We start from the raw sequence: 15,141 nt of genomic DNA, 5'->3' as shown, positions 1-15,141 counted from the left end.
TTCAATGCTAACAGAGCTTATCTGTTTTATCGGCTGATATCGTCGTCTGCCAACAACATCAGCGATACGAACTCTTACGCTACACTTAAAGACGACCGAAGCGTATTGCATTCATTTGAAAAATTGAATAACTCTTCTTGATTTTATGGTTTGATTTTCTGTTTTTCAAAATATGTTTTTTCCCAAATAGGGAGGAAAATATTTTAAAAGACAACAAAAAAAAATTGTTATGGCGCTATACTTCCCAAATTCATTCAATACGTGGACTGTGCAACCAGGGGGGAAAAAACACTGGACCGTGTGTACAGTAACATCAATCATGCGTACAGAGCTTCCCCCCTCGCCCACCTAGCTGGTTCCGACCATCTCCGTCTGTCCCTCACCCCCTCATACAACCCCCTCCGGAGAAAATCAAAGCCTTCGACAAGGACAATACAAACTTCTAAGTTCCGTTATCTTCTTTGTTCTCTTCTATCCTCACTGTGAAATGTAGACCTGGAGTGCCACGTCCAATTTCGCTGTCACAATATGTTATGTTTTGTAACAATGACAATAAAGGTATATTCTATTCTATTCTAAGAGACCTTTACAGTTGTAATTAGTCAAATGTTACATTTGCCCAATATAGTTTATAGTTTTTACACGTTGTATTGTGTGCAACTAAGATAATGCCAATTGATAAGAATGAGTTATCCATTTTTCTTAGCCAAGGCACGTGTGACATTCAGTTTTGGAGCAACTATGTGCCCTACTTACGAACATTCCGGACGATCGTTCGTAACTTGAATTTGTTCGTAAGTTGCTTCAGTGCTATATTTTTTTATGTTTAAGGTTTATACAAGTATGTTTAAGGCTTGTATATGTAACCTGTATTGTTTTGTGCTAAAAAAAATGAACATTTCCTAAAATAATATGCTCTATAAAGATAAAGTTGAGTTTAACTCACTTTTGGAAGATGCGTTTCAAGAGGTCTCCCTCCGAGGTAAAAAGTGGCCAAAAAAAGCGACCATTTTCTCAAACGCATCAAGCTTTCTTATTCCACTTTCATTTCAAATGAAACGGCTCGCCTCTTCTTTACACTTTAGACCATCCACATTGAATGGATGCACGAGATATTAAACAATAAAAACGTCAAAGTTTTTAGCGCGCTAGCGATACAGTACACGTTGTTATGTTTATGCACGAACCAGGAAGTGGTGGATGCTGGGTGACCTCTCACAGCGCCACACGGCAAGAAGAAGCACGACAGTATTGTCCTCTAGTCAGAAAAAGGCGCACACGATACAAAATCTAACTTACAGCAATATCCGGAGATTTTTCGACATCTCGAAAAAAATATTCGTATCTACCGTTTTTCATAGGTCGAATGGTCGTAAGTAGGGGAGCATCTTTAATGTTTAGAAGTGACATATATTCCCATCATGAACACACACAATCATATTTCTTTCTCCAATATCAGTATGTCAGTGTTACGGTGTTTAAAAAAAATATCTTATTATAGTTATTACTGACAAACAAAGTAAGTATTGATCGATTCGATTGATAAAGTCAAGCTTTAGTCTTTCCAACACTACTTTTTGGAGACGTGTTTACCGAACCTGTATAATCTTATTGCAATTGTACTGTACACCAAATGAAGACCTGCATAAAAATAATTGGATTGTGTGTTTTAATTTCATGCTTCAAAATAAAGCATGTAGTTAACGTTTTTTTATCAGTATCCAGAAAAGGAAACAAGTTATTGTGCATCCCTAGAGTTAAGTGTCTGTAGAGACTTTAAAGAGATAAGGCAAAAAACCAAACTGTTAGCATACTTGAGGGAAAAAAACGTACAAATCCAAGTTTTCTTCTAGGTTATCATGATTTGAACACAAAAAGAGGATTTTTCAGACTATAAGTCGCGTTTTTCTCCATTGTTAGGCCGACTTATACTTTGGTGCGACCTATGTGTGAAATTATTAACACTTATTTCATTTCACATGTAAACCTTACGGGTGAATTTGTTAACACATTATTACTGTGTATTATTTCACAAGTTATTTTTATCCTAAACTGCAAGAGGGCGCTCATTTCAAAATTGTCGGTAATTTATAAAAACAACTGAGAAGAACTGAACAAAAATGGCACTGAAAAGAAGGTCAGTCTGCAGATTACAAGATGCAGATACAGTGGAACCTCGGTTTTTCGAACGCCTCTCAGTTCGAACAAATCGGATCTCGACCAAAAATTTCGAGAAATTCTTGCTTCGCTTTTCGGTCAAAAAAATCGGAGTTCGAACGCCGGTACGCTAGGGGCGACGCTGAGCGGCGTACAGGTGTATATTGCCCCCACCCCTCGTGAAGCACTGTTGTCACGGCAACGCGCACTCCTTTTCTGTTTTCGTTTTTCAAAAGCGGTGAAGGGAGTGTTTTAACCCCTAATTATGCCTCGGAAGAAGGTTGGTGCAAGCAGCAAAGTTGCTACAGGTGAAAAAAGAGGAGTAGTGCGTACAACTATTGCATTTAAGAAAGAAATAATAGCAAAATATGAAGAAGGTGTGCGAGTTTCCCTTCTTTCAGCAATACAGCATGGCTTCTGCCGACCGGTAAGAAATCCTATTCATAATTCTTTTCTTTATCCTTTAACCGCTCACCACTTGTTGTGGGGACCCCCCGGGTGCTAAATGACGTGTAAACGACCTGATTTTTTTATTTATTTCATGTTAGTGTAATCTTTCGTACGGAAGATTACGCTAACGCGAACGTATGATTAGCCTGGGTTAGCTTTACGTTAAATATTCAAAATAAACATTCAGGGTGTTGGGACGGATTAAAAAAAATTTACATTACTTTTAATGGGAAAAAACGGCTTCGGTGATCGTACAAATCGATTTTCGTACAAAGAAATGGAACGGATTATGGTCGAGAACCGAGGTTCCACTGTAGTGAAGTATGCAGCCAAAAACGGTGATTGAGCAGCGGAAGGAAAGTTTGGAGTTAGAGTTATCTCAATAACTCTCAATATGTTATGTCATTACTGACATTAACAGCCATGTCAGTCATGCAGGGTTGGGTAGGGTTACTTTAACTGGATTACTTTCAATTACTTTTGGATGACTCCACTACCAAATATGCTAATAAAAGACAAAAGAAACTAACTATGAATAAAATGATGACTCACAACACGTGGTAAGCTTTCTCTCCTGGCTTTGATCTCTTGGATCTCCGGCAAAACTAACATCAAATGCGACAGAAACAAAATGAAATCAAATCCAACGTCATTTTTGCCGTTCCATGTATTCCGTTACTCCCCAAGCCTGCACAAAATGGAGTCATTTTATTCCTATTTAGTTTCTTTTGTCTTTTATTAGCATATTTGGTATTGGAGTCATCCAAAAGTCATTGAAAGTAATCCAGTTAAAGTAACCCTACCCAACCCTGCAGTCATGTAACCTTAGTAAACCACACACTTATTCGGCCTTCCGCTCTCTTTGTTTTTATTTCAAATTGCCTTTCAAGATGACATATGTTTTTGGTGTTGGATTCTATCAAATCCATTTCCCTGAAAAAGGTCATTTTTACCTAGGTGCGACTTATATTTGTTTTTTCCTTCTTAAGTATGTATTTTTTGGGCTGCTGCGATTTATAATCCAGAGCGCTTTATAGTCCAGAAAACACGATAGGTGCATAATCTGGAAAAACATTAACATCATTTAATAAGAGATTACTGTTACAACTTCATATGCTAAATGACACCTCCAGGCAGTTAACACCACCGCTGATGCCCTTTAACGGTGGCTTCCCCTTTCTATTTCTGTCAGTCATTGCACGCATTGCCACGAGGGCTTTGGTTTTGTTTTGATTCCTTAATCCTTTATAGTCGCGGAGGATCTAATACATTTCCGAAATTAGTCGGCTTACTCACGGGGTGATTCCGTGGCGGTTTTCCCGCTCATCTTTAACTTCCTGTATTACCACAATGAAGATCACACACAGTTTGTCTGAAACTGACAAAACCAAAAACCCATTTTACTTTTCTTATTGAATTTTTGAGACAATGCCGACCCTTCCCGAGTTGCGTGTTATCTCCCTGGAATGGAAATGACTGCCGTGCTAATCTACTGTACGAGCCGCAGTCTCAATTAACTACTAAAATAGCTCACTGGGATTTTAAGTGAGTGTACGTGCTGGATTTGGCAACGTGTCCAGTATTAACAAGACAAAGTTGTGTCCCAAATACAAAAGAGAGCCCGGCTACTTTCCATGGCACTATTGTTTTGATGCGCTACACATTTCCAAAAATACCAAATAGAAAATAATCGTAATACCAGGACCTGTATTGTATTTCCACAACTGTCCTACTTTGCTTCCCCAAATTGAATCCCTGTCACAGATATCTAAGGTTGTTTAGGATAATTTTGACTAAAGGTTTTTGTTAGAATAATGGTTTTAAAACAAGTTTTTTTAAAGAAAAGGATACAAATGAGTTTACCTTCAGCTATGTGACATGGTCACAGTTCTAATCGTGGGAATCATCTGCTCATTATTTGTCCTCCTTTCCGTTTTATAGATCTGAATATTAGATACATTTAAAATCAACAAACATACGTCTTAAAATTCCTCATGATGATCATTCGTAATTTTTCCATAACTTCTGCCGTGATACCAGGGGTCGGGAACCTAGGGATCTTTTCTGCTTGGAGATAAATTTCAACTATCGGAATTATACACTGCATTGTTAAATGCAAAGCCAAAAATTAGCAAGTGCTAAGCCAGGGGAACGCTAACAGTGTAAAGTTCAGTTCAATATATGTAGGGCCCAGTCTCAACTACAGTTTACAGCCACTAAAAGACCCCATTTTAGCAGGACATCTCTAATGAATCTTTTATATGGAAGCTAGTTAAACAATCTATGTTCACTGTTGAGGTACTCTATGATGCAAACCCACAGAACAAACTGGAAACACCCAAAAACTCTAGCAAAGCACCCAGAGCAATTTGATTGGGTTAGCGGTAGGAATAAGCAGAGCTATACACACATTGCACAAACCGCTTCTCCCCCTCATCCATCTGCACCGAAGGTATATACGTTGGTATTCTCATTTGCAGTACTTAGTGACATTTCTTTTTTACTAAAGAACTTTGCTTGCATCTTGTTTTGAAACTATTATTTAGGAAAAACATGGCGGTCAAAATGAGCCTCAACACTCTTTAGTAACTGCGGGTGGGAGTCGAATTTTAAGTGGTATATTTATATTGATATGGGACACAGGGTCTGGCATTATTATTTTATAGATTTTATGAAACTAATGACTCCCAACACCTAAGTTGGGTTGAGAGAGGGGGCTGGGAATCCCCTCATCTGTATCAATCTCCCAAAAAGAGTCAGAAATGACTCTAGCCACCTCCCACTAGGGGGATATGGCTGCGGTGTGTGTATATATATATATATATATATATATATCAAATGTCACACAAGTAAATAAAATGTGATGAAAAATTTGCTTTTGTCTGGTGAGCGGTTTCGGCCGTTTTGTTGAATATTGTCTGAAAATATATGGTGTGGCTATCTGAAAAACAAAATCAAAATATTTTTGCTTTTATGGCTGTTTGGATCAAAAAGGTTCCCAACCCCTGCTTTATACGTTTGAAAATATCCAGGAAATGGTAGAAGGAAGACATTACTCTCGCATGTGTGTTCTGATGCGTCTCATTGGCAAGAGACACGGAAAAATTCCGAATGACATTTGTTCTTACTAGCCTAAAAGGAACATTGTGTGTTATTTGGCGCCTCCTAGTGGTAAGAAAAACTTCATTCATTAAGAATGAAACAAAATAGATTTGAATAACTAGCAAAAATACGGTCCAATAAACATGACTTTTTTGGAATTTTCAAAGGTCGTGTTTTACTTTACATAACATGAGGTTCACGTTGAAGCAGCTGACAAAATTGTCTGTCACCTTGCTGCTACAGGTACCCTTAAAGCTCAAAAATGCTGGGCAACAAAAGTAAAAAGTTGCCATTTGGTTCCTTTGAGTCTCCATAGTTTGTATTCCTCTTTGTGGTTTTTAGCACTCTTTATTGTTTGCACCACGCAATACAGGGACATCTAGAGGTCTCTTTAAAAAACAAATTTTATCTCAAAACCAGATCTATTATGAAAAAAGCTACACCTGGTTCACTAGCAATACATTCCCCAACCCCTGCACAAATAACTTTGGCTAGTCTCCTGGCACTACCTTGTAAATATTTTTGCTTATTGATCTTAACATTCTTTTTTATCTTAATTTTGTTTTTTTAAGTCTTTATTACATATTTATCCTGTCAGGACCAGAACGGAAACAGGTCCCAGTTGCGTTACGTTTCTCACAAGTTTTTTCGAAGGAGAGAGGAAGGGCTGCGCCCACGATCCGGTGATCGCTGGACGCGGGAAGCAAGTCGCTCTCGTATTCTGATTGTGATCCGAACACAGAAGTCAATCTTCCATTGCGAGCGATGCCAGTGTCAGGGATGGAAAAAAACGGTCTATTGCCGGGACAGGAGAGCAAAAACGTGGTCGGGGACAGAAACGGTTCGTAAGCCAGGACGGGAGAAAAGACGTGGTCGGGATAAAAAAAAAAAACGGGTCGTAAGTCGGGACGGGAGAACAGACGTGGTCGAGATCAAAACGGGTCATAGCCGGAGACAAAAGGGAGCAAAAACGGGACAGGCGGGGGTCAGGTTTCGGGAAAAAGGCTTGCCTAGTAAAAACAGAGGTTCGCAGACGGACTGACCAAAGGGGACAGACATGACTGGGTTCAAATACTGACAGGGAGCCAATCAGAACCCGCGGCAGTTGGCGACAAATGAGCGGGCACAGCTGAGTCACATCAGTAATCATGACATTCTAATTCTTTCAAAAAAGTTCTAGAGTTTACCACTAAAAGTGTTTGAAACTAAGAATTTGTAAAGTCTGGCACGACTATCTTTTGTTATTTGGCAAAAGGACCAATTTATGTCTTTGTAATAATGAGACAAATAGGTCATTTTTGGTGTTCTCCGTCCTTGAAGTAGCCTGTCTACTTAAACATATAATCTGTGATCATATTAAATGAATGTTACAATACTACTCGCCGTGAAGCTGCATGCTACTTTCTAAATGAAATGTCATCTTCGTAATTTGAAAAATATACACTCTTGCAAATTCCTCTTTTTCCCCTAAGGCTCGGAAAGCCACACACCCTTTTTACGTCAGTGTTTGTACACGGCCAACATGTTTGTCAAGGTTATGAGCTACTTGTTGAAAAAGGAAAGCAGCGGAAAGAGTACACAAGTATTATATTTAGCTTTAATTGATAGTCAATGAATACAAAGAATCCTTTGATACAACATTTATGATTTTTTTTTGGGTAGTCAATGTGACATTTCATTCCCTATCCAATCCAGTGATAGCCGCAGAGATCTGCGAAACTACTAAGAGCCGAGCAAATGTTTACGATAGGGGGGCGCACTGAAAGTTGTGTACCTGAAAACCGGATGACGAAATACAAAATGAGGTTCATACTGCATAGCTAACAGCTCAATCCCGTTTTTAAGGGAAATCCCATGTCTGTGTGAGATCGTTCACATTTCTAACCGTACGAATGACACAACCGGTCCGTATGCGCAGAAGAGGACACGTGACGTCACGCGCAATACGCTCATGTTTGCTGAAGTAGTCATGGATTCTGTTAACGGCGGAGCGTGGTCTCCCCGAATATTAATTCAATGCAAAACCATACGATGCGATGTTAGCCGTTCCGTGAGTTAAAAAATAAACAAGTGTTCATCTTCCATGAATGTGTGAATTTATGACACTCCGGGTTTTCTCCCGCCATGGTTATTGATTTTGTCCGCTTCCATGTGCCAGGCTGAAGGCAGAATAGTGACGTTTGCCGCCTATAGGTAACGTGTAGGTCGCATGAATGCTTTTTGAACGTTCACACGGAAGTCGCATTCCAAAAGATAAAATGTATGCATCGGATTTAAAAGTTTCCTGGGTCTCGTTTGAAAAAATAGACAAGTGCCGTTCAGACGGACTTTAAAAGATTGGATACAGGTTGAGTCTGTAAAAAAAATCCGAACTCCAGCAGTGTGAACTTAGTCTAAGAAAATGACCCAAACCAAGGGGCGGAGTAAGCAGGAGCAGGTGCAAGGATAGTTGCCGTATACATTTTCATCACAGCATGCATTTTACATCCCATTTTCAAAAATCTATCGCTTACATTTGTGAAGTAACTCTGTTTTTTTGTATCTTGGAACCACAGAATCAAGTCCCGTTAAACTAAGTACCCGCAATTTACTCCATAAGTGTAGGTACCGTCATTTTAAAGTCCCAGTTTGTATTGTAAGGCAATGTGTTAACAATTTTCACTCAACACCTGGAGCTTTCCCACCCAGCAAAAACGGTTTAAAAGTACGTTAAATTATGTTGGGGAAAAAAAGACAAAGAACTCGTTATTTGGTTAAAATGTAAAAACTGGTTTTTAAGACGCTGAAAAGAAGTCTCGCTTGGCAAAATCTGGATGATGTAAACAGTCCCAATTTTATCGAATCATGTTCAAAGCAGTCCGAGTTTTAAGGACGTTGAAAAGCTGTCATGATTACCGATGTGAATCACCTATGCCCGCTCCTTTGGCGCCAACCGCCTCGGACTGTGATTGGCTCCCTGTCCCTATTTAAACCCACTCCTATTCGTCCCCTTTTACAGTTTGTCTGCGAACCTCAGTTTACACTAGACAAGCCTTTTTTTGACCCTGACTCCAACCTGTTTTTTGCTCCTGTCTGTCCCCCGGCTTCAACCTGTTTTTGATCCTGTCCACGTCTACTCTCCCGTCCCGGCTTTTGACCTTTCTGTCCCCGACCACGTCTACTCTCCTTTCCTAGCTTAAGACTCGCTTCCGACCCCGACCACGTTTCTGCTCTCCTGTCTCGGTTACTAGATAGATAGATAGATAGATAGATAGATACTTTATTCACTGACCCGTTTTTCCGTTCCTGACAACGCCATCACTCACCTGCTTCCCGCGCCCAGCGAACACCGGATCACGGGGGCAACCCTTTCCTTTCTTCCAATAAAACTGTGAGAAACGTAACGCAATTGGGTCCCGTCTCTGTTCTGGTCCTGACAAAAGCTTTGTTTTTAAGGTTTACATTTAGTCAAAGCAAACAATCAACTGGTGTGTTTGTGGTCATTGTCTTGTTGATACACCAATTTCAAAGGCATGTCCTCTTCAGAATAATACAACATAACCTCTTCAAGTATCTTGACATAAACTGATCCATGATCCCTGGTATGCTATAAATGGGCCCAACACCAGAGTAGGAGAAACATGCCCAGACCATGATACCAGCACCACCATGCTTCACAGTCTTCAATGTGTACTGAATTTGGAGTTTGGGGGTCGTCTCACACATGGTCTGTGGCCCCTGGACCCAAAAATGACCATTTTACTTTCATCTGTCCACAAAATGTTTCCCCATTTTTCTTTACGCTAGTTGACGTGTTATTTGGCAACTTGTAACCTCTTCTGGAATTGCCTTCTTTTAATAGAGGGACTTTGCTTCACACAGATGTCTTCTAACTGTTGCAGCACTGAAAGGTAACTGCAGACTTACTACAGTGTTTGATCGTCCTGGAGCTGATCATCGCCTGAGCCTTTGCCATTCTGGTTATTCTCCGTTCCATTTTAATAGCTGTCTTCCGTTTTCTTCCTCGTGTCGCTGTTTTTTTTTACCCATTTTAAGGTATTGAAGATCATTTTAGCTGACTCGCCAACAATTTTCCACACCTCTTTATAGGGTCTTCCCTCTCCAATCAACTTTTAATCAAAGGATGTTGTTCTCTATTCTGGTTTTATTTCAAATTGCCTTTCAGGATGACATACACATTTTCCTCAAATGCATGTTCAACCTGTGCTGTCTTCATCATCCTTAAATAGGCGCCATTTGATTCACACCTGTTTTTGTTTTTCTTCTTCCCCAAAATTAATGAACTTATTTTGAACACACCCCTATACAGATGTGAAGCAGGTATCAAAAACCGAGGTCATGCAACTAAATATTAGGACTGCTCATCCCTACCTTTTTCGGAAATACAAAATAGTTTTGAGGTTTAACAGTCAACAGCAGACACTGCTATTCTTTTGAACACACCCCTTTGAACTATTTGCCCAATTGCACAGCCTTTGGAGCGTGCCGATTATGAATGCTGGGTCTTTTTCAGATTCAGATCCACTTCATTGTCATTCTAGTACACGTGTATACAGAACGAAATGTCGATACATCCGACCCGCACAGTTTCCTTGAATGTACAGATATAAATATAAATAAAATGTTGTATTGAGATGGAGTATTGAGTACTAATAATATACTAAATAATTATGGCTATGTATAGTATTTTACAGTAGTGCAAAGAGTGCAAGAGGAGCAGCTAATTTCTGAGAATCTACAGCACCTACTTGTAACATGTTTGGCACGTAACCATAAAAATATATGAAAAACCTGGGATATTCTGGTTATTTACATGCTGCTATTACTTTGAACAGAGCAAAGGCAGAATGTCACACTTTCACTTTACCTCCAGAAAGCTTGGTAGAATATGATATGGTGAAATTGTGAATGTGTTTAATTGCTGTTAAAAGTGTTGATAAAAAATGTTCAAACCTCATATTGTTAGAATATGATATAATGAAATTGTGAATGTGTTTAGATAGATAGATACTTTATTCATCCCCGAAGGGAAATTCACATTTAATTTCGTTTAATTGCTGTTAAAAGTGTCAAAGTGTCAATAAAATTGTTCAAACCAAAAAAAGTAGGGTTTCGCGTTGTTTCTAAGGTTAATTATCGCCTAATAAAAGGAATAGCATTCATTAATAATGGGAACCATTGGCTGAGGGTGACCGGTATGTATTTGATTACTTTTTGACTAAATCATGTCCAAAACGGACTTAACCCAGATTTATTAGGCGTTGGAAAAAACGTCTTTTTGGGGGGAAATTTTTTGACTGAGGTAACACAATGAGGACTATTTCATACCTGTCAAGCTGTACGTTTTTGTCGTACAAAGTATGTTTATTATGCATTTTAAGACGTGTACGACGTACAAGAAAATCTGTACGGAAAAACGCAAATTTGTCAATTATGGATACCATCCAGTATACACCGACTATCACGAAACGGCAAATCAATCAAGTCAAACGAGTTCGCCGCGGTAGCCTCTATCTCGGTATCGCTTTTTTTTTGTTTTAAACGAAGCGAGCGGTTTGATGCTACTGTGAGCATGCGTCTGCCGCCTGGGGATTTCCCATCATGCATCGTCCGTGGTAGTTGTGTAGTGAAAGGAAGTCCGTCTCCAATGGAGCTAAGGTTTAGGTTTTAGTTTGAGATTTTGCTGTAACTAGTGTTGGATCCATCGTTAGGGTTAGGGTCTTGGCCGGAGCTAGGGTTAGCCTGTAACTAGGGTTATGGTTGAGTGTCAGAGGTTTGTCAGTTGTCTTCAACAGCACTGGTAGCTCAAATGGTTAGATACCTGCATACGTGTCGCACTCCGGGGCTCCATGCCCTTACAAAATGTTGTATTTTCCCTTACAAAATACAAAATCATCTTGCACCATATTTTTTTTTTTTTCAAACGTGTTTATTGATGTTGTTGAACATGTTCTATTGTACATGTGTTTCATTATATCATATATATTGTTCATGAACATTTTGTTGTGAGATACTGAGTTGCTCGACATGAATGAGCTTTATTATAAATTTTTTTTTAAAAATAAAGTCGCTTGGACGTTCACTGTAGAAGGAAAAAAATTAAGTAGAATAATACATAATCTTCCCCTGCGACCCTACTGAGGATAAGCGGTGCAGCCAATGAGATGAGAGATACATATTTTGTTTGTACATGATTCAATTGTTTGTTTGTTTGTACATGATTCAAATTGAATCTTTTCTTCCGGCGCCGTCACGAATGGCAGCCACTCCAGCAGCTCCCGTGTTATTTTCGATTGTTCTCGATTGTTCTCAGCTCAGGGATGCTGCTGGAAATGTGAATTTCCCTTCGGGGATGAACAAAGTATCTATCTATCTATCTATCTATCTTTTTAGAGAACCGGCTAGTCCGGCTTAACTCGTTCAAGAGAGCCGGCTCTCCAACGGCTCACTTGCTTTGATGCATTATATTACGAATTATGATGTTGTATAAAGAAGTTAAGAAAAAAGAAAGTATAAAAGGACAAAATGAAAAAAGACAGATTTGTGGTTATCCCTTTAATCAGTATATTACCAACAATAATTTAATGCAGAAAATGAGTTAATAATTTGAATAAGAAAAAGTTTTATTCTACTTAATTATATTTGCATGTATTTTTTACGTCTGCAGTGAACGTCCAAACTACTCCATTTTTGATTATTTTTTTTGTAATAAACCTCATTCATGTCGAGCAACTCAGTATCTCACAACAAAATGTTAATTAAAAATATGTAAGATATAGCGAAACACATGTACAATATAACATATTAATTTACATTAATAAAAAATATGGTGTAAGATTATTTTGTATTTTGTAAGGAAAAATACAACATTTTGTAAGGGCATGGAGCCCTGAAGCATGACAGGTATGCTAGGAGAACCATTTTTTTAAACTTAATTTGATCCAAGTTGGATGAGCAAAACACAGCTGAATTGTACACGTTTATTTTTGAACTACATCGTCTCCCCAAAAAAATCGAACCAGTTTGAGTCCAAAATTCCACATCCAAAATCCATCCGTTGGGATGTGTGCGCGTCGTGACGTCATAGCTAGGCTTTAGCCACGGACACGTCAAGCATGGCTGATAAGACCTCACTGGCGGTTAGTTTCGGTTTCTGTGACTAATAATATCATTTTGTCTCATTTTTTGTGTGGCCTGTAAAATGGTTTCATTTCATTTTGACGCGTTTGATAGCGAAGGGAGAAAGGACAAAAGGTGACGCCATAAACGCGGGCCAAACCCTCACACCCACCGCGGCCACATCCTCCAGGCGTTTATGAGACTTACTTGTCCGCGGCGGCGGCGTCGTCCTTTTTCTGTCCTTCGTCGAGTTTCAACTCGCCCTCCGCTTTCATGCAAAACGATCGGAAGTTGACGTGGACGGACGCCGTCCGGTACGCGGGGCCATGGAGGAGCTTGAGACCGCCAGAGGAGGCGGAGGCGGTGAAAGACCGGTGGCGGCTGGCGGGGGACTTCAAGTGGGTTTTCAACAACTCCTTGAGCGCTGTGCGAAGCCTAAAATGGAACATTTCAATCCCTGGCGGGCTGGTGGAGATTTTCTGGTTCGAGAAGAAGGATAATGTCCCGCGATGAAAGTGACGATTCGTTGCACGTCCGGTTGTCTGAGGCGATGACTCATAAATACACCGGCGCCGTTTATAAATACAGACCGTGGTTAACGCCCACCTCAGCTCTCATTGGTTGAAATATTATGACGTCGAGCGTACAGTGTTTACAGTACAACTAGTGATGGGAATTCCGATTCTTTTGAAAGAACCGGCTCTTTCGGCTGCCAAAGGTTCTTCAGATGTTATTAACAATACATTATAAATATTGACGAAATACTATGCACCAAACAATCAACTTTGAGAATGTATTACGCTAAATGGTAAATAGTCTACATTTATAGAGTCACTGAATACCTCCCAAAGCGCTTTACAATGTGCACACTTACCCTTTCACACACACACTCACACACCAATAGGAAGTCAGCCATGCAAGGCGTCTACCTGCTTATTGGGGGCATTAGGGATTCAATGTCTTGCCCAACGACACATATAACACGGAGGAGCCGGGAATCGAACCTACGACCTCTTGATCCCAAGACGAGCGCTCTACCTCCTGAGCTAGTGTTTCATTATTACAGTAATCTTTGACCTAATTTAAACTTTAAAATTGTTTGAGCTAAGCAAACAACACAGAGATGATGTGACATATATTGACTAGTCAGGAGCGACTTCAAGGAGAGAGAGAGGGTGAGGGAGAGAGAATGAGTGAGAGTAGGACAAAATTAGAGGTAAAGCGCGAACAGGAGAGAGAAAAAAGGCATTGTAGGAAAGGTAGAGAGAGAGAGAAAGATTGGCAGCAAGAGAGAACAAGAGAAAAAGAGTCTAAAAAAGGAAAAGTGGCAAAGAGAGGGAAAATTGAGATAGAATAAGTTAGAGAGAGTGAGAAAGAGTGGGAGTGATACAGAAGTATAGAGAAAGAGAGGGATAAAAGAAAGATAGGAGACAGAGAGATGGAGAGAGAAGGAGAAAGGAAAAAACGAGAGAGTTAGAAACAAAGAGAGATCCATGGATAAGAGAGATAGAAAAGGAAAGGATAAGAAAGAAAAATTGTGGGAGGGAATTAATGTAGAGAGGGAAAGAGAGATATAAAGATAACAAGAGAGAAAGAGTAAGCAAGAGATGGAGGTAAAGGGAGGGGAAGAGGGAGAGGGGAGGATAGAATGAGTGAGAGAAGGAAAAAAATGTGGTAAAGCGAGAACGGGAGAGAGAGAGAGAAAAGAAATAGTAAGAAAGGTAGAGCGAGAGAAAGATTAAGCGCAAGAGAGAACGAGAGAAAAAGAGAGTCTAAAAAGAAATAGTGGTAAAGCACGGGGAAATCGAGATAGAGCAAGTTAGAGAGAGCGACAGAGTGTGAGGGATATTGAGGTAAAGAGAAAGAGATAGGGATGAAAAGACAGAAAGGAGACAGAGATGGAGAGAGAAGGGGAAAGAAAAAGAACGAGAGCGTTGGAAACAAAGAGAGGTCAAAGGAAAAGAGAGATGTAAAAGAGAGGGATAAGAGCGAAAGAAAAATGGTGGAAGGGAAATTGAGGTAGAACTGTAAATAAATAAATAAATATAACAACAGAGAAAGAGTAAGTGAGGGATGGAGATGAAGGGAGGAGGAGAGGGAGGGGGGAATGAGTGAAAGAGTAGTAGAAAATTAGAGGTAAAGCAAAAACGGGAGAGAGAGAAAAAGAGAATAGAGAGAAATGCAGAGTTAGAAACAGAGATAGAACAAAGGAAAAGAGATACAAAAAGAGAGGGATAATAAGAGAGAACCAAAAATAGTGGGAGAGAAATTGAGGTAGAGAGGGAAAGAGAGAAAGAAAGATAACAAGAAGGA

The 15,141-nt window shown here is 39.7% G+C and overlaps 1 protein-coding gene across 3 annotated transcripts in view; it reads right to left on the bottom strand.

Annotated features, from left to right (window-relative positions):
- glsb (glutaminase b) overlaps positions 1 to 13,390 on the bottom strand; it is a 49,263-nt gene extending 35,873 nt beyond the window's left edge. For 2 of the 3 annotated variants that reach the window (XM_088353382.1, XM_088353383.1), the window contains exon 1: positions 13,036 to 13,390. In XM_088353382.1, the coding sequence (XP_088209508.1) occupies positions 13,036 to 13,277 (242 nt within the window). In that variant the 5' untranslated portion in view covers positions 13,278 to 13,390. The remainder of the gene's footprint in view (positions 1 to 13,035) is intronic. The other variant, XM_088353381.1, reaches the window with a different exon arrangement.
- Between the last annotated feature and the right edge of the window lie 1,751 nt (positions 13,391 to 15,141).

Source organism: Urocampus carinirostris, chromosome 14 (assembly GCF_059441175.1).
Source record: "Urocampus carinirostris isolate Australia breed hairy pipefish chromosome 14, RoL_Ucar_1.0, whole genome shotgun sequence".
NCBI lineage: Eukaryota > Metazoa > Chordata > Actinopteri > Syngnathiformes > Syngnathidae > Urocampus > Urocampus carinirostris.
Note: the sequence above shows the minus strand (reverse complement) of the source record. Positions and strands in the feature narration are given on the sequence as shown.